Below are 26,338 nucleotides of genomic sequence, written 5' to 3' on the forward strand. Positions count from 1 at the left end.
TGAATAAAATAAGCCCATTTCATTGGGAGTGGGGAAGCATCTGACAGTATCTGCGGCTCATGATAAAAACTGAGCTCATAAGTAAAAAATGAGAATTTCTGAAATCTTACCTGTGCCACTATGAACCCGACATTTCTCATTATTTAAAGACTTGACAAGGTAGGAAGGTGTATTAACACATGGTATTTCTTACATTGTCTACTGACATGTGTTAACATTTGGAAGACTGTAAAATGTAGTGAACCAACAATGTCAAGAGTGCAGAAGGTGAGTCAGAGGATGAGCAGGATGAAGGTTTCTACTGTAACAGAGTCTGGACATCATCCCCTTGCCAGAGACCAGTTGCACAGTTTCTGGAAACTGACCTTCACTCATTGGGTTTCCGTATCAACACGAGTGCCCTTTCCCAAGTACAGATCTTCAAAGAACTTGATTCTTACCCTTCCAATGAAGCACTGTATTACAAAGCTGAACTGCAAAGGGGCTTGAGCATCTGACGCCTTTTATTGAGATCTACTGAGAAGGTGCCTCCTTGCACATTCTTTGTCTGGGGTCAGGCAATATATTTCTATAAGTATGCCCTTTGTGCTATCTTTTAACAACTGTAGTGCTACTGTTTTCAAAAAAGTGAATAAACATCAATGAATGCTCACCAATTCATATTCTAAAATGGTAACCGTGCAAGTCAATGACTCACTTGAGGGAGACTTTAAGGCTACACCAGGATTTTCCATGGAATGTGGAGCCAAAAGTTTCCCAGCCCTTTGTGAAGTTGGTTTTTGTATTTTGGGGACTGGAAACCCTTTTGCATAGGAGGGTCATTGGGTCACTCAAGAGCCCAGACTGGGGAATGGAAGAGCTGAGCTCTAAGTCAGCTTTGCAAAGCCTTGCTGTCAGCAGCCATGATGTGGGAATACTTCTCCTTGACATAGTCACGGATGCCCTCTTGCCTCAGCCTCTTCTCTTTCTGGTGGAACTGAAATGCTGGGAAGTTGCTTGCGAAGTTGCTTTCATATGCTGTTATCCTGGACTGAGAAGCTCGCTACCAGCTAGCTACTTCTTGAGCCCCAGGGTTCATGTCACTAAGTACATATCATACACTCACAGGCAAACATCTAAGTGGAGAAAATAAATCATAGCTGGTTTCTTTTCTTGCACCTTTTGGCTTTATATTTAATCAGAGTTGGACCTTTAGGGTTACGTGAAAGGCTCTTTGGAGGAAACATGATATAATATTTAAGAAGAATGCTGGCTATTTCAGATGTTTCTTCTTATTTACTATTTGGTTTTGGTCATACTTTTTCAATACAAACTGAAGAAATGACAATTTAGCACACTTCTACTTTGAAGTATAAAATATGGAGAGCTAGAGGCTTATTTCAGTTTGGAGGAATAGGGAATTGCTTCTGCCCCACTGTCTCTCCTTGTTATTAATTTATATGCTGAAATAGATTAGCGCAGTGCAGCATGAACGTCGTACATAAATACCCCGTTTATGTTTCCCCATCAGCTTTGGCTGTGGATTAATCTCACCAAAAGCTTGAATGGTTTCTTAGGGGGAAATATTGGAAGGGTTAGGTTCACCCCATGAGTTCCTTAAATATGCCATTAATTCACATTGATTTCAGAGAACACAGATAATCAGTTTGACATCCCCCCTGGCTGGATGCCTTGGCAAGCTGTTTGTAGTTCTGTTCACTAGAAATCTCGGGGAGCCTCCCATGTCCCCCATTTTCACATTCAGATCCAAGTGCCCAGAGAATGATGTGGTCCAGCCATGAGGAAGTCCCACGCTTGTTAGACAAACTTCTGAGCACCAAGCTTACTGGAGACTTTCTGGAGAAACCTAGAAACATTCAGTGTGAGCTTGTATGTGTGTGTGTGTGTGTGTGTGTGTGTGTGTTTGGGGGAGCTGTGTGTATGTAAACATGCATGCACATATGTGCATGTGTAGAGGCCAGACGACATTCTTAGCTGTCTTTTCTCGAGGCCTCACCTTGTTCTTTGAGACAGGGTTTCTCAGTATCCTGAAGCTCACCAGTTGGTCTAGGCTGGATAGCCAGCAAGTGTCAGGTATCCTCCTGTGTCCATGTTCTTGGTGCAGGAATACAAGTACATACTGTCCTGCCAGGTTCCTTTACAGGAGTTCTGGGGAGCCATATATGAGTCCTCATATTTGCACAACAGTCAATTTACTAAGCTACCACCCCAATGCAAAATTTCTCTTCAGAAAAAGAGGGAGTCTCAGGCTCCCATTCCAGCCAGTCTAGTTTCTGGTGTGGCTTGTCTAATGTAACAACTGAAAATATTACTGGTCTATAATACAGGTTGACTTGCTTCTAGAATCTCCATCTCCAAGACTCTGAAGCACCTCATTGTTAGTGCACTGTTGGCATGCCATCCCTGGAGCCAGACTGGCTGGAGCTAAATCTAGTTCTGTCTTTACCAGCTATGGAAAGTTTCCTTTTTATATGGCTTTTCAGATGTAAAATTTCATATGGAATTCAGGGCCTTGCACTTGAAGCGATCTCCTGAGGAGCTCTCCACTCAGCCACCAATACAAAGGTTGACCTGCAGTCTGTCCTTTCTGATTATGCCTCCTCAGAAAGTAGAGGAGGGGCAGAGACTGAGAAGAAGGGTGGCCAGTCTAGCCTGCCTGTTATTTGGTCTTACAATATGCTCTGGATCCTTAGTGCTTGAGTCCCCTGACTTTGTCCTAAACCAAAGTTGGCAGTCACTGTTTCCCCTACTAGGCTACTCCTAGGTACTCTGGGGTGTCATCTGGGTCTCTCCAGAGATGTCATGAGGTTCCTGTAAGACTGCTCACCTATCATAGATGGACCAGGCATAAGCAGCTAGCAAGTTGTCTCTGGGGTCTGTTTCTTAGTTAGGATCTAGAAGCACTGGTCTGACAACGTCTCAGTCAGGAGAATGTTCAATGTGCAAGCAAGAAAGTCTGTGTTTGAATTCTCACCATGCATCTGAAGTGCCAGGGGCAGGGGCAGGGGCAGGGGCAGGTGCCTATAATTCTAGCATTTGAGTAGGCAGAGCCCTGAGGATCTTTGGCCAGCCAGCCAAATGGAATCTGGGCTCCTGGTACATGGAGAGATGTTGTCCCCTAAAGATATATGGGAAATGACTAAGGAAAGCACCCGGGATGGGCCTCTGCCCTCCACAGGAATGGAAGTCAAGATAAGTGGATCCTGGGGTCTTGTTGGAGAGCCATAATTAGTGAGCTCCAGATTCAGTAAGAGACCTTGTTTGAAAATAGTTAGGTAGGCACTGGTTGGGGAAGATACTTATTCCCTACTCTCTCTTTCTCTCTCTCTCTCTCTGTCTCTGTCTCTCTCTCTCTCTGTCTCTGTCTCTCTCTGTCTCTCTGTCTCTCTCTCTCTCTCTTTCTGTGTGTGTGTGTGTATGTGTGTATCTCTCTTCCCCCTGTCTCTGTCTGTCTCTCTCTTTGTCTCTCTATCTCTGTGTATCTCTCTCTCCCCCTCTGTCTCTGTCTGTCTGTCTGTCTCTCTCTCTCTCTCTCTCTCTCTCTCTGTGTGTGTGTGTGTGTGTGTGTAGGTGTCCACATGCAAGCACTATCACTCCCTACCACATACATATCAGAGAGAAACTTTCCTGATACACTAGACCCAAAATTCACATTTATCACTAAGGATGATACAGATGAAATTTCTTTAAAAGCCTTCAAGAGCTGTTGAAGGCCACTGTGTAGCTAAGTCAGTAGCAAGTACTGCCACAGAGCCATCAGCAGGGAAAGCGCTGAGACACAGCCCTCTGTGATTTAGCCTATACCCCTCCAGGTACTGGCCTGCCTGGGGTGCCAAGACCTTGGCATGGGAAGGCCCTCAGCTGTGATCCCTGCTGAGCTCAGCATCAACTTCGGACCTCGGCTGTCTCTCCTGGGATGCTCTTGGCTTGTTTGCAAGCCTCATTTTCTAGGCTGTGAGTTCATTGGCTTGGAGCCAGCTACATCCCCAGCTCTTAGTGGCCAGGACACTAGGCCATGCTTGGGAGTGAAAGTGTTTGTAACCTTGTAACTGGAACAACAGTGAGAAGCCAGGACTTTGGTCTCTGCCTCTGTACAAGGATCTACAGAGATGGAGTAACCTTTGAGACCTTCTCATGTTGGCTAGAAACACTACAGGGTGATATCAGAGGGCATGTGGTGAACAAGCTTCAACTGGTAGTTGAATCTCATTGGAAATGCTTATCAGAGAGCAGCCTGGAAAGCAAACCTTATTCTTCTGTTTCATAGTCATCAGAATACATTGTCGTAGTGGTTTATGTTTTACTTGAGGTTTTGTTTGTGTTTTAAGACACAATCCTGCTGTGTAATCCGGGCTGGCATTACAGTCATCATCCATCTGCCTGGGCTTTGTTAGTGATGGGATTACAGATGTGTGGCCCCTTATCCAGCTTGGATTCTTTTGGTGATGTTTGTGTTTATATGTTCAGTGGTCACCACTTTTGGTCTTAGAGTTTCTGAGTCTCACTTAGTTTTTCAAGTGGTAGTGGAAATAAGTCAACTGACATAGGCAGAAGTTGGATGGTTGATTTTCCAGATCTGGACAATATAGTCATAGAGACGACCACATTTGTGTGTCTACTCCCCGAAATATTTATAAGTATTTGTGATCATATAAGAGCATGAAGCCTGGGATTAGCCATGATGTAGGATCACTTCTATCTTTAAAGGCCTTCCTTCCTTCCTCCCTCTCTCTCTCTCTCTCTCTCTCTCTCTCTCTCTCTCTCTCTCTCTCTCTCTCTCTCTCTCTCTCTCTCTCTCTTTCTCTTTCTCTCTCAAGGCTTAGGTTAATTATATGCATACAATGCATCTGGTTCTAGTCACCCCATTTCCTCTCTTGTCCCTCTTAGCTGCCAGATCGGTCTTTACGGTGTGATAAATACCTAGTCTGATCCTTGTGCACCACTTCTTCATCTCCCCTTCTCTTCCCCTCCCAGGTTACCTCTACCCACAAAGGCATGTGCATGGTGGTCACAGAAAGCACATCTGAATTGCCTTGTCCTCAGGCATATTGAGGACTTTTGTCCCCAAACATCAGGGTCCATTTACAGTGTGACCTTGCATATCTGTGGGACTTAACCACAGTTCACAATTATTTAGTAATATGTTTAGATTTTTACCTCAGAAGCATGTTTGAAATGCATAATTGTTTTCTTTTAAAAGATGAAAATTACCATTGTGAGGGAAGTGTGTTATTTGGTGAGATTAATCTCCTGGCCTCCCTATGTGTACATAACAAACTTGTGGCAGCAGAGCTGGGGAAGGCTGCATCCCCCAGCATCAACCAGAGAGGACCTTCTACCCACGCTTTCCAGCCTGCTTCACAGGTGATACATTAGGCCGTACACTTTTGTTTCTCCCTGGAATTTGAAAAAAATTAGAATTTTCAGTGAGTGGTAAATTCATAAGCTTGGGGCACAAACATGTTGGGGTTTGATATAAAGGAAGTTTTGAAAGGTTAGTGGTCTAAATGGAATGGTTGGTTGCCCTGGGGAATTTTGCTGCGGCAGAAATGAAGTTCAGTAACAAAAGGTTCCTGCTTAGTCTGATTGCCTATTCATGCCATAATCGGGGTCCTCCCTGCCAGACCCCCACTGATTGATGAGCTGATTACAGGTGCTTCATAAACTTCATCTCACTTTAGCAGAATACGTGGGGTTTGTCTGCCTGGGACTCCCCTTGTTTGTGGTATGGTTGTTTCTTTTGCTAAGTGGAAGTTGACTGTCATTCTTCATTAATTATCTCTTTAAAAAGGAGGAGTGGAGCCAGTGAATGGCTCAGTGTATAAAGTGCTTGCCGCACACATATAACAACTGGAATATGATCCCCCGTATTCACATAAAAGCTGGGCATAGTGGTACACTTGTGACCCCACTGCTCAGGAAAGGGGAGAGAGAAGGGTCCCTGGAGCTCACTGGCCAGCCAGTCTAGCCTAATCAGCAAGATTCTGCCTTCTTGCCTCAATAAGATGGAAGGTTCATGAAACTGCTCAGTGGGTAAAAAGCACATGTCTTACAAGCCTGATGACCTGTATTTAACCCCCAGGCCCCATGTAAAACTGCAAGAAGAGAACTGACTCCGCGAAGCTGTCTTCTTAACAGCCTCAGCACGTGCGTGCGTGCACGCGCACACACACACACACACAGACACACACACACACACACACACACACAGTGATAATAAATAAAACAAATAATAAGGAAGTCTCATCTGAATTCCCAGCAGCAGCATATGACTAGCTGGATACATGATGTTAATGATATACAGTGGTTGCTTCCTATCTGTTCTACCCTTAAAGGTTTCTGATAGCTTCTACACTTTCCGTAATGGAGTATATAATTAAAACACCCAGGAAGATGCCCTGTCTGTGGGCTCCAGGAAGCTGAACCATAAGACAAGGCTCAGCCTTGGTTTCTTGTACCTGTCCTCCCCATGGCAACTGTTTCTACTCTGTCATATGGGTTGTAGTACCTTTCTAGATGAGAAGATTATCTTTGCATGGGACAGGAAAAGTTAAATCCATTTACATTTATCTAAAAACCTTAAAGTTCCATTTGGGGAAGTGACTTGGACGTCATAAAATTATGATGTTGATTTGAGAGAACATTGAGTCTGCTCCTTTCCCTTGAATGGACCTTAAATCTGTGTTATTCAGATAAATGCGACTCTGTTTCATCAGTGATTTACGCTCTATTTAAAAGTATGTGAAAATGGAAATGCCATGCTTTCCCATGGTTATTCATTGCAGGGACTCAGCAAGTTCCCTGTCGGAACCCAGAAGTCCTCATACACTCAACATACTTTCTTGGGGGAGAGTCCAAGTCTCGTGGTTATAATTTGGGATGTTCCCATCTCCCTAAAGAGCAGTGAATGGTCCATTGGCGTTTCCCCAGGTCAGAGTCTCGGGAGCACCTCCTAGGCTGTTCACCCGTTTTCTTTTCCCGCTATTATTTTGCAGGCATTTTTTCCTGCCCATGTAAACTACAAATATATCCCATGCTTTTGTGGGGGGGGTCTGTGCACCCCTACATAAAGTTCGATCTATTCTGTTAGCTTTTCCTGAGATGACAGACATCTATCCACCATAGAGAGGTATGGTGGTTTGAATAGTTATGGCCCCAACACATTCCTGTGTTTGGATGCTTGGCCCACAGGGAGTGGCACTATTAGGGGGTGTGGCTTTGTTGGAGTGGGTGTGGCCTAGTTGGAGGAACTGTGTCACTGTGGAGGCAGGCTTTGAGGTCTCCTATTGCTTAAGCTAGGCCTAGGGTGGCATTCACTTCTGCTGCCTGTGCTCTGGCTGCATGCTGCCATGCTTCTCTCCACAATACTAATAGATGAAACCTCCAAACTGTAAACCAGCTCCAATTAAATGTTTTTCTTTATAACAGTTGTGGTCATGGTGTCTCTTCAGAGCAATGAAACCCTAACTAAGACAATAGGGCACCAATGATACATCAAAGTTCCCTTTCTACAGTGAGTTTATTGGGCTTTCAGATTATGGATAACCTCAATAAAGCCACCCTGTCATAACGTCATGGAAGGTGCATCTGGGTGTCTCCTCTTTGTGTGTAGTTCCATTTCAACATTCTCTAGCATTTCCTATAAGTACTTGCATCTGTGGGGAGCAATCAGTTTGTGTTGCCAAAGACACAGCTACCTCTGTCTTGGTTCCTTCAATTGCCATAGCTACAGGACCACAGTACTCCGAGATGGTGATGGGCTGAACATATTATGGGTACCATCTCTTTTCCAAAGTGTCTATACTTTGCTACCTTTGTGTCCTCTTTAAATTTCAAGTTCAACTACATGCTTTTCTGTAGGAAAGACTACTGGTCTTAGAGGGATAACTAAATCTCCATGTGGGCTATGCTAAAATATTTGTAGTGATAATTTTAATGAAGACAATAAAAATTCCAGGGCTTTGACAATGTATGCTTTCCCTTCTTGTTGTAATGAATGGCCAGCCTCTAGGGTAACTATCACTCTATGGCCATTTAGATCATAAGGTATTTGCTTGCCAAGTATATAAAGCTATTCCTTGTGAAGGATTTTCTTACTTGATCTCAGCATCCAGCATAGTAATTTGTTCATAGTGGAGGGGTGTTTGGCTACCTGTGCATTCTATGAAGAATCGAACTGTGGTGTCATTTAAATTCCAAACCATCATATAATATTTTAAATTGATGATGCTCTGTCAGGTATAGTCACAAATTCACATTCTTGAGCTTGTATCATAACGCTTTTTTCTTTCAAAAAGATGTATTTTTTATGAGGCATGCGTGTAGGACACTAGAACCCTATGAAGTGGCATTTCTTTTTCTATTGTTAAAGAGAGAGCAAATGGCAGGCCATTAATAAAGCCTGTGGCTCAGTGAACCCCAAGGCATCAGAGTTATATCTATTGCAATTCGGCTTTATTACACTGTTTGGGTCATAGGAGTGGATGATTTGGGCTGAAGTACATAGCAGAAAGGGAAATTGGACACAGAGTTGACAATCAGGACCCGAGGATTCACTTAAAAAGCAGCTCAGAGCAAAAGCATGTGGCACTCTCCCAATAGGACCTGGATTCGTGGCTCCTGCTGACACTGAGTGGCATATTTCATTACAATGCCTTACCGTTGGCTGTTTATATTCCTGCATGAGGTCCAGATCAGACCACTGAACAGAAAGTGACAACATCTTATTCTCTTCCTTTTCCCAATGCTGATTGCAGGGTCTCTTCCATAGGATAAATGCACATTTGTGTGTTTGTTTATTTGTGGTGCCAGGGATTGAAGGCAGAACTGGTGCGTGTGTGGAAAGCACTCTGCCAGTGAATCATGCCCCCAGCCCTCACTGGGGGATTCTAGGTAGGGGCTCTACCACTGAGCCACACCCCAGCCCCTCACTGGGGGATTCTAGGCAGGGGCTCTACCACTGAGCCACACCCCCAGCCCCTCACTGGGGGATTCTTGGCAGGTGCTCTATCTACCACTAAGGGATTCTAGGCAGGGGTTCTACCTCTGAGCCACACCTAACCCCTTTACTAGAGGATTTGCTCCTCACTGGGGAGTTGTAAGCAAGCACTGCTCTACTGAGTCACATCTCCAATTATAGCCTACAGACAGACACGACATTGCTGAATTATATCTCTAGTCCACTCAGTGTGCGTTTATTGAAAATCAAGCAGGCCAGAAACCCATTAATTCCTCTATAAGCCCCTTGTCTCTCACTGCTATGGCCAGTCTCTCATTGAACTCTTCTTACTGTACCTTTCTATCTCTTCCACCATAATGTGCTATCCGTGTTGTGCTTAGTCGGTTGATGTATTTTATTCAACATCTACTTTGTTCTGCATCATTTTAGGTGCTAGGGATTCAGAAATGTAAGACAGGAGAAATTACAGTGTGTAACCAGTAAATGCTTTAATTTCACTCTGATGTTAGTGAAACAAATATATAGTTTGTAAGACAGGTCAGCAGGAGGGGTCCTGGGAGTTACCCTGTGTCTTAGGTATGGTTTCTATTGCTGTGATAAAACACCATGACCAAAAGCAACTTGGTGAAGAAAGTTTTATACAGCCTACTGGTTCTGACCATAATCCATTGTCAGGGGATAGCAGGGCAGGAACTCAATGCAGAAGGGAACCTGGAGGCAGAAACTGAAGTAGAGGCCATAGAGGAACCCTGCTTACTGGCATGACCCTCTTAGCTTTCTCAGTCTGCTCAGATTGCTTAGCAATCTCAGCCTGGAGATTGTACCACCTACAATGAGCTGGGCCTTCCCACATCAATTGTTAGTCAAGAAAATGCCACACAGGCTTACATACATGCAATCTGATAGAGGCGCTTCCTCAGCTGAAGCTCCTCTTCACAGATAACTCTAGCTCTGTCAAGTTAACAGCAACCACCACACCCACAACCACCACCTACCAGGACAGCCTGGATGAGGATAACTATCCCGCATAGACAGGAGGAAGGCACAAGGGCAAAGAGCCTGTGGTAGGAGTGTGCTCTGCCCTGTGGAAGTGTGTGAAGGAGATGACAGCTGTGCAATGGGCCTTGTGAGATCTTAGCAGAAGTCACAAGTCCCTTTCCGTTCATTTTACTGTTGCAGAAACAAACCTGTGTGTTCCAATCAAGGTCATAGATCTAATTAGTGATGGCATCAAATGTGCTTGTATCCATGTTTTAAAAGTGTTAATGCATCTTTGCAAAATCTGTAAGTTAAATGAATAATCTTCTGAATTGTCACAAGTGAGCATGCTCATCACATTAGTAGACCTTGGTCTATTTCCCCACCGTCTTCCCTAAAGCTTCCCTCTGTCTCCTCTGTGTGTGTGTGTGTGTGTGTGTGTGTGTGAAATGAAAACTAGATTGTGAGTCTTGCCATTCCTTTGTTTATTATAGTCCCTTCTTAAAACAAAGTAATCTGTAGATTATATGAAGAAGTATGGCTTTCATAAACTTGTTTTACTTTGAAAGCAGAGTTTTCATTACACATCAGTGGCTAGGGGTAGGGAAATGGTTGGGTGGATACAGTGCTCACCACACAGATGTGAATGAAGACTTGAGTTCAGATCCTCAGGCCCTGCATGAACACTAGGCAGTAGTGGCACCTGCCTTTAGTCCCAGCACACAGTAATGGAGACAGAAGGTCTCCATGGAGATAAAGTATTTGCTTAGCAGAGCCACTGAATTCTGCATGCATGGAAGCGATCATGCTTCAGTGAATAAGGTGGAGAGCCACCGAGGAAGACATCTGATATTGGCCAAGAATGATCAAAGAAGATATCTAATATGTGCCCCATACACCTTCATGCATGCACACCCTCACACATGAAAATAATAAAACAAACAAGAACATAAAAATAAAACAACGAGGCCAGGTCTGGTGACACATGTCTTTAATCCCAGCATTCAGAGGGCAGAGGCGGGTGGGTCACTGTGAGTTTGAGGGCAGCCTGGTCCACAGAGCAAATTCTAGGACATCCAGGGCTGTTACAAAGGAAACCTTTTCTCAACAAACAAACAAACAAACAAACAAACAATGAAATCATTGTTTTGCATGATCCAGAACATCCTGGTGTATCCCTTTAATAGTCTGGTACTAGTTCTAAATAGGAAGGACTCCTATGGACATATCTGGTGTTTTCTGGACCTTTTGGTATTTTGGAGAATCTGCAAGGCTGTTGCTTCTTCCTGGTGTATCAGGGATTATTTGCTACTTCATTGGGCTTATAGTCTTCATGTCTGCTGTTGAAAATTCGACTGGTTCATGTCATTGATTCATTGTGTAGATGGATTTATTGGTTGGATTGGGTTATTTTCATCTCAGCATCATTAAGTGCTCTTTGTTCTTTCTGTTTCTTTTAATATCTCAGATGACGTTGCACCCTATTTCAAAACGGAGCCGGGCCTGCCACAAATCCACCTGGAAGGGAACCGCCTTGTGCTCACCTGCCTGGCTGAAGGGAGCTGGCCTCTGGAATTCAAGTGGATACGGAACGACAGTGAGCTCACCACCTACAGCAGCGAATATAAGTAATTGATGGCTTGAAAATAAGATTGTGAGGTTATAGCTGAACCCCTGGCCTTATGGGACCTGGTGACACAAGCTGGCAGTGCTGGGTCAAGTCCCACTACCCTGAGGGTGAAAGGCGAGGTGTGTGGTTAGAAGGGGGCTTATACTGGAAGGCCTTTTCACCCTGGAGTCTACCACTCTGCTTGTGAGAGAACTGAGAGAATGGAAGCCCGTCTAGTGAAACACACATGGATAGGAATCCATGCAGCACTTTAATGTGATGAATATGCTAGTTTTAGTGACAACTTCACCTACAAGTTGTGTTTGTATCTAACTGGTCCAAGCGTTTCACGTAGGTGTGTAGATTAGGAGCTTGTAGAAGTCATGCCATTAACATCCTCTCTAGCCGGCTTTCCCGACTTTGCTGGGAAAGGGGCATCATGGGAGAGTCGGGGTGAGCAGGGTCTCATTATTCAGTAGGAAATCCAGTGAATAAAGAGAACCTACTATGCGCTGGCCATCAGGCCAGGTACAGGGGTACAAGAAGCTTGAGGAGCTCTGAGCCCAGTGTGGCGAGGGCACAGCTGGAGTCCAAGCTAGGTGTAAGCTGTAGCTCTGCCCAGGAAGCAGCCCTACTCTGCCTTTCTGCCTCAGGCCTTTGTATTTAAAAAAGAAAGTTAAATGTCTTAGATTATCTAAGTTAATGTACAAGTGGAAATCATTGTGGCATTTTCATATGTGCATGCCATTGTACATTGTTCTAGCTTACTGCTTTCCTGTCTGTCTGTCTGTCTGTCTGGTTCCCTTTGTGCCCACAGAGTTTTGTCTTGTTCTTTTGTGTAACTTTCCTCCCCTCCAGTGATTCTCTTCCTAGTTCTGTGACCTATACACAGATAGACCATGTACACATGTGCACATGCACATGCACACGCACACACACATGCACACACACACACATGCTTACTCTTAAGCCTAAGTTTTACATATGAGAGGAAAATACATACTTGTCTTCCTTAGTCTAGCTTATTTTGCTTGATTGACTCAATGATTTCGAATTACATCCATTTTGTGCAAATGTCAAAATGTCCTTTTATCCTTGTGTTTGAAAACATTCTGTTGAGTCAATGTGCCATGTCCACGTTAGCTGTTCATCTGTTTGTTGTCAGACATCTTAATTGGTCTGTTTTCATAGCTCCTGTGAGTAGTACAGCAAGCGTGGGTGTACAGGCATCTCTGTGGGGGCATTGTCTTAGAGGCTTTCCAGTATAAATTAAGAGTGGTCTACCTGGGTCCTGCATTGATATAATTTTAGCCTTTTGAGAATGCTTGGGAGTGACTTTCTATATATAGTGTGGAGTAATGTTCCATTCCCCTGGCAGCAGTGCGATTTCCTCTTTCTGTACATCCTCACTAGAATTTGTTGTGGGGTTGTGTATGTTTCTTCATTCTTTCTTATGTATGGCCATTCTGCCTGGGGTGAGGGGAATCTCACTAAGGCTTTTATTTGCATTTCCCTAAAGGCAAAAGATAATGAATCCTTTTCAAACATTTATTGGCCATTTGTATTTCTTCTTTTGAGAACTGTCTAGTCACTCTCCCACTTATTGATTGGGTGCTTTTTAATGCTTAATGTTTGCAGTTTTTATATGTCTTGATATTAATTCCCTATGTGCTGTGTGGCTGGCAAAGAGCCTTTTCCTATTCTGCACGCCGTCTCTTCGTGTCTGTAAATGTTTCCTTTCTGTGAAGAAGCTTCTCAATTGCATGGACTCCCTCATGCCAGATCCTGGGGTTATTTCCTGTGCTTGAGTCTTGTTCACAAAGTCCTTACTGGTCCATACCTGGAATTGTTTGCTCTATAACTTTGCCAGCAGTTCAAGACTCTTGGTCTTAATCCATTTTTAATTGTGTGTGTGTGTGTGTGTATGTATGTATGTGTGTGTATGTGTGTGTGTATGTGTGTGTGTGTGTGTGTGTGTGTGTGTAGTGAGAGATATGGATCTATTTCCTTCTATCAATTTCCCTAGCACCATGCTGTTGTTTTTCAAATGTATGATTTGTATATCTTTATTAAAAATTAGGTTTGACTTCTGTATTCTAAGATCTGTGTATCTGCTTTGTGCCATAACCCTGTTATCTTCATTGCTGTGGCTCTTCAGTGCCATTTGAGCATGGCTTTGTGTTAAGTCATTTGTGTGTCAGTGCAGGTTTTGGGGTCTGTGAAGACATTACTGGGACTTTGATAGGAATCATGCTGACTCTGTGACTATCTACATGTGACAGCCCTGCTCCCAATACAAACTCTTCCCATCCATGAACATGAGAGGTCTTTACAATCCTGATGTCATCTTCAATTTCTTTCTTCAGTGTTTTAAATTCCTATTGTAGGGACCTTTCACCTCCTTGCTTATATTTACTGATAGATTTTCTTTAAAAAAAAAAATCTATTATAAATAGATTTTTTTGTTCTGCCTGATTTTCCCCCCTTTGGCAAGTTTGCTGTTGATATATAAAGAAGTTATTGATTGGCTGGTGGTTTAGTCCCTGGGAGGTTTGGGGGTGGGGTCTAGTTGGTTGATAGTGTTATTCTTCCTACAGGGTTGCAATCCCCTTCAGCTCCTTCAGTCCTTGCCCTAACTTCTCAACTGGGGTCCCTGCACTCAGTCTAATGTTTGGGTGGGCAGGTGGGGGAGGACCCTCATAGAGGCTGTGGGGAGGGGCAGGGGATAAGGGTTTGTGGAGGGGAAACTGGGAAGGGGATAACATTTAAAATGTAAATAAAGTAATTAATAAAAAATAAAAATAACCAAAAAAAATCAAAACAGCTACTGATTTCTATATGTTGATCTTTTATCTTGCTACTTAGCCAAAAGTGGATCTTTCTGGGTGTTTTCTGGTAGTTTTCTAGGTCTTAAACTGTAGAATCAAATCATCTGCAAATAGGAATCATTCAGTTTCTTGATTTTCTCTGTGCATCCTGTTCTTCCTTCCCTTGCCTTACTGCTTGAGCTAAGCCTTAAGCTCTACATTAAGTGAGGACAGTGACTAGGAAGAATTTAGTATTTTGGTTTAACTTAGTAGATCGTATATGCCTAGAGATTTAGACATTCCTTTCAAAATGTCCAGGGCTTTGGGTTTGGAATAAAAGTATTTATAGTATTTCCTAGGATCCTCTGGATTTCAGTGGCATCTGAAGTAACCTCCCCCCCCTTCTTCTCTAGTTTTAGTATCTTTGGTCTTCTGTCTTTCTTTCTTATGTTTGGCTAGGGGTTAGTCTTGTTTGTGTTATTGAAGAACCAATTCAGATTGATTCTATGTATTAATCTCTTAGTTGCCATTGCAGTCATTTCTGTCCTCTTCTGCTTTTGTGCTGGCTTGCTCCTGGTTTTCTAAGACTTAGAAGAACATCATTAGGTTATTTATTTTGTTTTGATTTTCAATTTTTGGTTTTTGTTTCCTAATGTAAACACTCATAGCTAACGATTTCTTCTTAGAACTGCCTTAGTGGTATCCAAAGTTTCTGGTAAGTTGTACTTAGTCAGTTGTGTTTTTATCTGATTTGGAGACATATAATTTCCCTGCTGATTTTGTCAGTGACCTTCTGGTCATGCAAGGGGGACTATTGCTTAGTCTCCATCTATTTGTGTAGATTCTATGGTTTCTCTTGTTACCATGATTTCTACTTTTATTCTATTATAATCTGATAAGATTTTAAAATTCAGTTGTTTTGTATTTGTTAAGTCTTGATTTGGGCTGGAAAGGCCTTAGAGAAGGTTTCATGATTGCTGAAGAATATATATTCTATTTCTATTGGGTGAAATATTCTGTATACTTCTTCTGTTAAGTCTTTTTGACCTGTGGTATAATTTAACTATGGGTTTCTTTGCTGAGCTTCGTCTGGGTGACCTATCTAACAGGAGAGCGAGTTATTAACATCACTAGTTGCTTCTGCATGAGGATGTCTCTGACCTCTTCCTCCATTAATATTTGCTTTATGAAATTGGGAGCCCCAGATTTAGTGTGAGTGTGTTTACGATTGCTGTATCCTCTTGCTGAATTGTGGCCTTTACTAATATGTTGTAGCCTTCTTTCTTTATGTATATGTACATGTATGTGTGACTAAGTATATAGCTGTGTATACAGTATATGTGTTTGTACATGTAGACAAATGTGTGTGCCTATGTGTATTCAAGTGGGAACCAGAGGAGGTGTCATTCTCTACTGTGTTCCCCTAAAAAAGGGTCCCCCAAGTAAGCCAGCAAATGCTAGCAAACTTCCTGTCCATTTTCCCAGCAGCACTGCAGTTACTGGCACTTGTATGCAGCTATGCTCAGCCTCTTGCTTGGGTGCTGGAGATCAGAGTTGGATCTGCACTGTTTGCCTAGCTCAGCACTGAGCCTTCTCCCCGGACCTTTATGTGTTTTGACTAGCTCCTATTTGTGATCAACTTTTTCAACACTGGAACAGACACGCCATGTTACTTTTGTCTCCCATTCGTTTGATACATTGCCTCTGTCCTTATCTTTTGGTCTGTGGGTATCCTTACCAATAGTTATGTTTCTTGGAAACAACAGACAATTTGATGTAATTTAGTATTTTTCACTTGAATTTTTATTCTATCTGTATCCATATTTTGTTACATGTATGTCTGTGTGCTGCATGTATGCCCAGTACCTGTAGATACCAGAAGAGGGCATCAGATACTCTGGGAGTGGAGTTTCAGACAGTTGTGAGCCTCCATGTGAGTGCTGGCGATCTAACCATGTCCTCTGAAAGAGCATTCACTGCCATTTCTGAGTCCTGAGCCATTTCTCCAGCCTATGGATCTATTTTTTTTAAAAGACATATTTATTTATTGTGTGTGAACACCTTGCCTGAATGTTTGTGTACCACATATGGGCCTTGTGACTAAAAGGTCAGAAGAGGGTGTTGAATCTCTTGGAACTGTAATTAGAATATTTATGAGCTATCTTGTGGGTACTGGGAATCAAACACAGGTCTTGTACAAGAGCAACAAGTGCCCTGAATCTAACTTTCGAATGCAGTCAGCCAGTTCCTCTCTCTTTCCCTCTCTCTGTCTCTCTCTCTCTGTCTCTCTCTCTCTGTCTCTCTGTTCCTGTCTCTATCTCTGTCTCTCTGTCTCTCTGTCTCTGTCTCTGTCTCTCTCTCTCAGTGAGTGGAGTCCATTTATATTTAAGAGCATAACTGACAGATGATCTCTAATTCTGATAATTTTGTTTCTGTTGTTCTTTAATTGGATAGATTACTGCTCATTCTCTCTTGGTCCCTAAATATTAGGGTTTGTTTGCTTCCGTACTGGACATGATGGATTCCTGCCTATATAGCTCAGGTTCTTCCTAATAGCACCTTGGAGCACCTGTGGCTTGGCTTCTGTAGAAACTGTTCCCTAAGGGCTGTCATGCTGGGTGCTGTGCTTTTGAGCATGATGGGGTTCAAATGTCAGCAAAGTTCATGAAGCCCCAAAGTAACCACAGTCATGCTGCTTTCATGACTTAAGAAGGAATTGACTGTAGACAGTGTCAGCTCAACCAGCTTACCTGCCTCATCTACCTTACAAGTTGTAATATGTGATGCATAGCCCATGTTCAGCTTGCCTCCATTGTCCATTTGTCTTTCTCTTTGAATACTTCTTTCTTGTTTTCCCTTATCTCTTTCTCCCTCTTTCTCTCTCACTATCTCTTGCTCTCACTGTGTGTGTGCATGTGTGTGTACATGTATGTGCATATGTATGCATGTGTGCATGTGTGTGTGTGTGTGTGTGTGTGTGTTTTATTCAAAGTGTTCTACTTCCACATATGTGGTTATAAGCTTTCCTATAAGACCCCTGCTTTCTGGTCGTGGCAGCCCATTGAAAGCTAGCTGCACTGGACTCCAGACCAAGCCTAGGGAGCAGCTGCACAATCCCCCTCACTAGCTCTCATTCCCTCTGTGCATCTGACTCCTGTCTTCCTTACCACCCTATGCCTGTTCCTGCCATGCAGTTACCCTTTAACAAGTAGGGCTTTTGACTTTCTCTAATATAGTCCCACCCCTAGTTACCTAGTCTGTGAGGATTACCCACCAGTAGAGCAGTTCTAGGTTGGAACCCCAGCTCCAACTCCTGTATGTTTCTATGAATTTGAGCAGGTCAGCTGTATACCCTGCTGGAAAGATTTATAAGAACTGGCTGTGTTAATTATTTTTCCAGTTACTAAAAAGCAACTTCTGGGAAAGGGGGGCTTATCTTGGTTCACAGTTTGAGAGCATAGCCCATGTTGGAGGTAAATCGATGGCAGCAGACATGTGTTCTTAACGAGGAAGCAGAGAAGCTGACCACTGGGGTCTGCCTGCTCTCTTCTTTTTATTTGGCCCAGGACCCCAGCCAATGGAATGGGGTTATCCACAGTCAGCGTGGGTCTTCCCACTTAATGAACCCAACTTAATCTCCCTCCCAGATACGCTTAGAGGTGTGTCTGTGGCATGACTCTTGATCCTGTCAAGTTTACAGCCATTAGGAACATCAAGTGACTAGTCACATCTCATGTGTGGCATGGAAGCCTTGACTCTACTGGGAAAATACCCCATTTCCTGACACACATTTAACCTTCCAGTATTTCCTGGTAGTACTTCTCAGAGTTATTGTGTGATGTTATGGGGGTTGGCGTATTGGTATAAAACAAACAGAAAAACAAAACAAAAACAAAAATCTAAAAACAAACAAAAACCAAAAAATAGACAGTGAACTTAGAGATGAGAACTGTAGGTGAGTGATGAGCTTGGACAGACATGGCTTGATCTCCAGTAACTTCAGGTTCCCATCTTGCTTGTTCGGTGTTGTTGGAGAAGTTAACCATTTTGACCTAGTCTTCTCATCTCATCTTAAAAGGATATAAGAAATCCCATGCCAGTGGGTGCTAATAAAAGCCATATCACATATTCAGTATGCTCCAGAAAGTAAGTAGTGGGGCTCCAAGGATTGCCCCTTATGGGGAGAAGATCAGGGAGGCAGATGGTCTATGACAGGAGGCCCTCAAAGTTGGGTACCTGATGTGGCTTGAAAGGGATTTTGTCCCCTGGTCTTCAGCTTTCTTAGTATATTTTCTGAAGAGTTGCTGCCTGAGGCCACACTGTTTGTCTGGGCACCATGCTGATCTTTGCCCCTCCTCCCGCCCTGCTTACTGATCTCTTCCTTTTCACAGAAGGAAGATGCATAGCTGCCTTTAGAGCAGTGGCTCTCAACCTGTGGGTCATGACCCCTTGTGGGAGTCATGTATCAGATATCCTGCATATGGGATATTAACATTACAATTCATTATCAGTAACAACCACAGTAATGAAGAAGCAACAAAATAATTTTATGATTGGGGGTCACAATGACATGATGAACTGCATGAAAGGGGCACAGCATTAGGAAGGGTGAGAACCACTGCTTAAGAGTCTTTCTGTGGGTCTCCACCTTGGGGAGTGGGGAAAAGGTAGATGTTGAACCTGAGTGAGATGGGTATTACATAATTATGAGCATCCTGTTTGAGACAGTTGTACAGTAGTGTGTATGTGTGCACGTGTGTGTGTGTGTATGTGTGTGTGTACACAACCTCAGCTGTTCTCTGCAGATACTCTCCCACTTTACATCCTTTCCTTCCCTTGTGCCAAGGTCTCTCACTGGGATGTGGAATTTACCACCTGGGCTAGTCAGGGTTTAGAGCAGTCATACCTGTCTCTACCTACCCAGTGCTCAGATTTACAAGTGTGCACCACCACATCTTCTAGCAAAACACCAACACCTGCTGGGTTTTTTGACATGAGTTCTGAGGAGCTACAGTGTGTACCTTCACACCTGGATTTTTGACATGAGTTCTGAGGATTGAACTCAGGTTATACCAAGCCACTGTGCCACCTGAGCCATCTCCCTGTTTTTACACTTAAAGCTCAAATGTACCCCAGGCCATTTTTCTACATGCAACCTTTTAAACGTAGTGTTAACCTAAAAGTATGTGGAAAGGTATATTGTTTAGGTTTTATTTCATTCTTCATTGCTCTTTCCAGTAGCGAAACTTACCTATTCGTTTGAAATATGTGGTGATAATCCGTAAGAAGACAAAACAGTGGTGGTTGTATTGAAGCAAGACCAAGGTAGCAGCTCATTATACATGGACCATTAAAATAAGGCAGCTGCGCCGCTACCACTTCTCTGGGAGCACAATGAGGAGACACGCATTCTTCTGAAGCAGCCATGGCTTGCAGTGTGGAAGTGATGAATTGCATTCTGTTCACCGAGGTCTTCAGACTCTGAGATGAGTTATCAAGAATCCATTGTATTTTGTCATCAATTTGTCCAGATGTAAAAGCTGCTTAAAAATCGTATGCTATTTTTTTCAAATTACTCTTTCATCTGCCTCCTCCTCAGAACACTTTCAGCTATCGTGTGTTAACCTTCACGAGACCTTTGTAAGTCTCAAATTGAAAAACAAGGATGAAATGATAACTGCCTTGCCTGACAGTGAGAACCAAATTTTTACCTCCCCTGGAGTCAGCCAGGAAAGTGCTAACACTGTAAGGAGTTAATCATGTAATTTCACCTTTCCTGGCACTGACTAAGAATAGTCTTTTCTCTGTCTCTTGTATTACTGGATGCTTGTGGATTTCAGTGAATTTTAGATGTTTTGGTTCACATTAATACTTGCCCCACCTTTTAGGCACAGGTGAGGGTATGGCATAGCAACAGAGGTTGAGTAATTAAGCTAAGTTTGCACAGACATCTGAGCTGGATTTGCATACAATTTTTACAGGAAACATCTGTGAGTTCTGGTCTGCACTGAGAAAAAAGCCTTTAATATTTATATTCCAAGTGGATGCATGCCCATGTGTGGAGAATCTCTTAATGCTTGCACAGTATGCCTATTTTAACAGTGGGAATAATTGGATAGTCTAAACATTTCGTCATTTTCTTAGGAGATGCATCTCCATAGTTCAATTCTGTGCCACAACAACAACAGAAACTTGATGGATGTTTATTAATATTTTTTTATTCCAGTTAAAATAGAGATGTTAAGGGAAAAGCTCTTTTCTCCTGTTTGGTTAAAAAAAAAGACAAGGAAACTTCACCGTATCAATAAAAATTATTAAATTCCTGGGGATAACTTTTATAGGAAATTTATAAAACCCACATGAGGAGGAGTGCAGAGAATGGCGTAGTAAGAAGCTTCAGGGGGCTGCTACTCAGGAACGCTGAGCATCATAAATGCCTCTCCCTTCCTAATTACTGTATGAATTTAGCCTAGTCAATGGACATTTAAGTAAAACTATTATCAGTACAGCATTTGCTTACAGTACTGATGATCCACATAGGGTCTTGAACATGGCAGGGAAGCCCTCTACCACCAAGCTATGTCCTCAACACAAAATGTCTTTTTGTAAGAAACTCTAGTAAGTTATGTCCATTGGGAAGTGCCATGACAAGGATGGGCTTTGGCATCTTATAGTGGCCAGTGCCAGACAGTGGCAAACACCAGACAAGCTTTGAGAAGGAATGCGTGCTTTCAGACCCCTGAGGAGCCTCATGCCTTACAAGCAGGTCTGATTTGCCTGCATCTCATTTCACTTGTTATAGTGCATTTAGATGACATCACCATTGAATCTCTGTGGCCAGGAGGTCAGGTCGCTGAGTGCCTTCTCTGAAGTGTGAGCTGCCTAGTGATGCTAAAACCCACATTTTATACCCACTGTGTTGTTTATCAGCATGCGGTTCTGACTTCCTTCTGAATTTATAGGTACGTGTCCCCCAGGTCCCCTTCCCGTCAACCAAGCCATTCACTGTGGTTCCAGTGTCTCTCTCTCCATCCATGCCTAAGCCATTCCTTCCATGAACTTCTCCCAAAGAGTCACATTACTTACTTCTGCTGTTGCTGTGATTAAAAGAACGTAAGGAAGCAGCTGTTTTGGCTCCCAGGGTGAGTCCATCATGGAAGAGAAGCTCGCTGTGGCAGCAAGAGTGGGAGGCAGCCTCTCGTGCTGTGTGTGCATTCCAACGGCAGATAGGAGAATGCTGGTGCTCAGCTTGCTTTCTCCTCTTTAGTTCGTCCAGGACCTCAGCTTAGGGAATGGTGCTGCCCTAAGGGTTTGTCTTCCTATCTCAGTGAAACTAATCCAGAACATCCTCCACAGACATGCCCAGAAGCTAAGCTAAGCTAGAGAATGTTGTATGCATGTTTAATCCCAACCCGGGATTCCTATCCTGCCGTTGACCATTTAGTTCCTGGATAAAAGACACACTTAACCTTTATATTTACAATAAGCCTTAAATGGCACATGAGCTGGGCACATGCCTACCTTCTATGCTATTAGGATCTACTTTCCTATCTATAACCCTGAGTTATTACTTACTATGTTTCATCTGGGCTGTTCTTAACTCCCATGGGCCAGACCTCAGGGCCATGTTTTCTTGACTCTAATGCATTGGCATCTTCCTCCTCCTCCTTTACCTTCTTCCTCCCCTCATGGTTCTTCTCTGACCCTCAAGATTGGGAAGCTTGAGCCCTTCCTGTGTCTCTTCTGCCCAGCTATTGCCTGTCAGCATCTTCATTCGGTTATCAAAAATAACTTGGGGGCAAGGGCACACAGTGTCACTGGGTTCTATGTGCAGATTCTCGTCTTTGTGACACCCAGGTCTTGGGACCCAGTATTAGCATTAGAGTACACGCAGCATCAGGCCAAACACTACAGAGAATGCCTCACTGGCATCCCCAGAGGCTCCTTTCCTGGTGGTTCTAGGTCTTATCTAGATGACAATAGGAATAGGCTACCACAGGGCCCAAAACTGCTGCTTGCAAAGATGTCCCCTTGCAGTATCACTGGAAGGCTATTGTGAGGCACCTGTTTCCAGAGTGTTAGTGACCTGTGTATTCCCTGGGCCCAGGTGTTTAGCCATCCCATCAATTTGTGTGGCTTAAAAGTCATTGAGAAAGGAGCCTTGGTGCTTAAAATTATGTGGCTCTGATAATTCTCTTGTAAGAGTTATTTCTGTGGGCATTTTCCTAATACCCACAGCACAGCTCCCATTTATCACTTTGCACAGCAGAAATTGCTTTTTGGTATCTGGAGTTGCCCACTCAAGAAGGCATAACTTTGTGCTAGAACCTAAAGGCTCTACTTGACTCTGAGATTGCTGGAGAGCCCGCAGAGGATCCTTACCCACAGCAGCTCTCTCTATCAGCATCAGATAGCAAACATGTTTTCTTTTTTGTTTGTTTGTTGTTTTGTTTTTTAAATTTTTTTTTTCCGAGACAGGGTTTCTTATGTAGCCCTGGCTGTCCTGGAACTCACTCTGTAGACCAGGCTGGCCTCAAACTCAGAAATCTACCTGCCTATGCTTCCCAAGTGCTGGGATTAAAGGTGTGTGCCACCACTGCCCAGCAAACATGTTTTCAAGAGAAAAAACAACACCAAGAACTGTATACCAACACCCCAGGACAAAGATTTCTCTCATGTCAGGTCTCACTAACCCTGTCTGTCACACTGGGCTAAGAGCAAGTTATGGGATTGAAAAAAAAATTAAAGTTAGTGAAATTGTTTTTAAGATGCCAGGTATTAGACAGCGAAAGATAGGGATCCCTAAGAGATACGCTACAAACAAGGAGAGCCGTGTAACTGCCACAGCGTCTGCCTTCGTAAAATTTCCAAGCGAAGGCATAAAAATTGAGAACCCAGGTGGTGTCTCTTCACTAAGCTAGATGTCAGGGTGGGGCAGGAGGCAGACAGACTCTAGATTTCTCAAGAGCAGAAGATGAAAAAGAATGTTTAGAGAAATATTTCTGGAGATGGCATAGGCTCCCCTGAGCTTCAGCAGGGTAGTCAGTCAGAGCTACTCAAGGCCAGGTATAGAGTTCCCCAGATGACAAGTAGTGGGTCCCTATGTTCACTCAGGAATGGGATCCTAACCCCAGCACCAGTTTATTAGTCTTCAATGAAATCTGTTCTGTCCCACCTAGCTATAGTTAAAAACAAGAATTACTTCTGAGTATCTTCACAATAGTACTACAGAGTCCACATACGTTTGTAAGAAGGCCCGAACAGCCAGGACTCAACAACTTAAACTTTGCAGTAGCTAAAATTTTATCAGCTTAATGAGCTTGCAAAGAGGCAGGAAAGGATGATCTGAAGTGAGGAGGAAACAATAGAAGCCAAGTGAAAACTGACACAAACTACCTGAGAAAGACTGTGAGACCATGACCATGTTGTTGAAAATCAAAGTAAGACGAACACTAAAGGTAAAAACAGCACCTGAAGATGAGAATGCTCAGAAGGAAATAATAAGCTCATGAATATATCAGTAGAACTATATAAATAAAAAGCCTACCAAAGAGACAATTAAGTGAGCATTAGAGAGTAACAAGAACAAATATATGGATAACTTAAACCAAAGAAGGGGCAAAGGAAATATTTAAAGAAATGAATGTTAGTTTTTCCTAATTTGAATAAGAGCCACAAAGTTACAAGGCATCAAATTATAATAGTAGACTCACTAGCCAATGCAATAAGGCAAAAAAGGAAAAGAAAAAAGAAAAAAAGAAGTTATCTACATTGCAAAGGGAAAAACAGACTGTTTTCATTTCAAACAGCATGATCACTTGTATGGTGAGTTCAGCGATGTTACTGGAATGAAGATGAATATGTAAAAATCAGTTATATGTAGATTCATTTATGTCTTAGTTTTAGATGAGTCACACTTATCTATAGAATATAACACATACAACAAATAAAAATAGCAGCAAAACTGAAATATTTAGGGATAAGTTTGACAAGTGATATGTAAAATATTTATACTGAAAACTTCAAATATTGAGAGAAATAAGAGAGCTTGGTCATTGGGCAGAATACTGTGTCCTTAGGTCTGAAGACTTAGTTTTTAAATATGTTTTTATTAAATTAGTTTTAAAATATCTTTATGTACAGACTGGTCTCTGGTTCATATTCCTTAGGCTTGACATCTTGAGGCACACCTCACAATTAAAATCCTTCACTGAGCCAGGAGGAGCATCCGTACACATATTGTTTTTAATCCATTATTTCTCAATCTGTGGTTCAACAAGTAAAGGTGTGTATGTGCATCTCCTTATTAGAAGAAACAAATTGGTTTTTTCATCAACTGTCTAAACTGAACGTGACCCTCACCAGCATCTTCCTGCAAAGAATTGACTCCTAGTTATTTCTTACCCTGGCTCATGTTAATTCTCCTCTGATGGTTTATACTCCAGGCATCCTGCTCTGGAACAGATTTCATTTGGGCTCAATTCAGCCACGAGAGCTATGGGTTTTAGGTAAAATAGATTCTTGTAGTTTCACACTGCATCACTTAATTGGTTTCTAGTACCCAATATATAGAGGGTTATGAACTGGGTATAAAACTTTTGATAGGCCTTCAACTTTCTTCTTTATCATAAGTCTGTAATTATGAATCCTGTCATTGAAAAATGAATCCCTCATTTCTGAGCATCAAATAAACTATTGTTTTGTCTAGAAGGATGGGGGAATAAACTTGGGAGTTTAAAAGTGGATGAGCGGTTGCCTTCTTACTCCAAGTAAATGTGACCCACATCGAGCTTCCAGGCTTGTACAGTGTTACTCATGCTAGGATGTGTAGCCTAGATCTTTAATAGTACTGAGGTGTGGCCAGCCTGCATGTGGATCCCACGGAGCTGTGTGCTGTGCATATTGGTTTCTGGCTTTAGTCTGATGGTCTTATGGTCTTTCTTGGCTATGTAGTCAGAGCAGACAAGATTGTTCCTGGAGAATTTCTTAAACAGAATTGATGTGTGGCTTCTTAAAGTCCTTATTGGAGATGATTTGGATGTAGATAATTAATTAATCTCTCTTGGATCTTCTGTCCTGGGATCATTGTGGAATCTAAGTGAAAAGCCTTAGCCAGAAGGACAACCCAACCTAATGTGATTCATTGTTGACAAGTACTTCCAGATGAGACACCAGAAGCCTTTAACTGTGCGTTCCTAATTCACTGGTGCTCCTTATAGTGCTCACAGTTTAGGCTCCTTTTTCACTGTGGTTCCATGGGGGATATTTTTAACTGTGTAGACAGTAACATTTGTCTTCATACTTTAATTCTTGGTATAATGGTCCCCATTTTTTATGTCTACAGAGAATCTCACATCATAAAGAATTAAGCAATCAGAAATGGAATAAAAGATTTTGTCCATAAAAAAAAATCAATGCCCTCTTTCCCAAAGGTTTTCTGACATTCAATTCTTACTGACTTTAGAGTGTTTAATCCTAATAAGGTTAGATCCGACAGACTGATTCCTGTCACATGCTCAAGCTTCATGAAATGGAGATTTTCACCTTTCTGCCCCTGATTAGACAAAGAAAGAAAGAAAGAATGGGCAGCCTTCAAAACATTGCTTACGTTGGTGAAAAGAAAGAAAAAAAATCACAAGGTCCTGGAGAAACTTAAGAACATCTCAACCGCAGCTCTTGAAATTTGGATTGGCTTTGGTCAGTGTTGGGATAAAGTCTAAGTAGAGTCATTCATGGTGGCTACCGTGAGAAGCCTGTGGGACACTGGCATTCCATTAGTCTCTGGAAGCAGAGCCATTCATGGTGGCTACTGTGAGAAGCTTGTGCGACACTGGCGTCCCATTAGTCTCTCGAAGCTTTATACATCCAGATTGAACCCTAATGCAACTACTCCCTGCTCGTTACATGTGGCCTAGACCCATGGGCATCTATTTTTATTCTTCATTTAAAATCATTTTTAAATAACCAAATCTCTCTCTCTCTCTC

The 26,338-nt window shown here is 42.6% G+C and overlaps 1 protein-coding gene across 1 annotated transcript in view; it reads left to right on the forward strand.

The window, feature by feature from the left end:
• The window catches only part of Sdk1 (sidekick cell adhesion molecule 1), a 976,484-nt gene that overhangs the window by 323,730 nt on the left and 626,416 nt on the right, over window positions 1-26,338 (forward strand). Inside the window, exon 2 of the mRNA XM_031338568.1 lies at window positions 11,406-11,565. Within this exon, the coding sequence (XP_031194428.1) occupies window positions 11,406-11,565 (160 nt within the window). The remainder of the gene's footprint in view (window positions 1-11,405; window positions 11,566-26,338) is intronic.

The sequence above is a fragment of the Mastomys coucha genome, unplaced genomic scaffold, assembly GCF_008632895.1.
Source record: "Mastomys coucha isolate ucsf_1 unplaced genomic scaffold, UCSF_Mcou_1 pScaffold22, whole genome shotgun sequence".
NCBI lineage: Eukaryota > Metazoa > Chordata > Mammalia > Rodentia > Muridae > Mastomys > Mastomys coucha.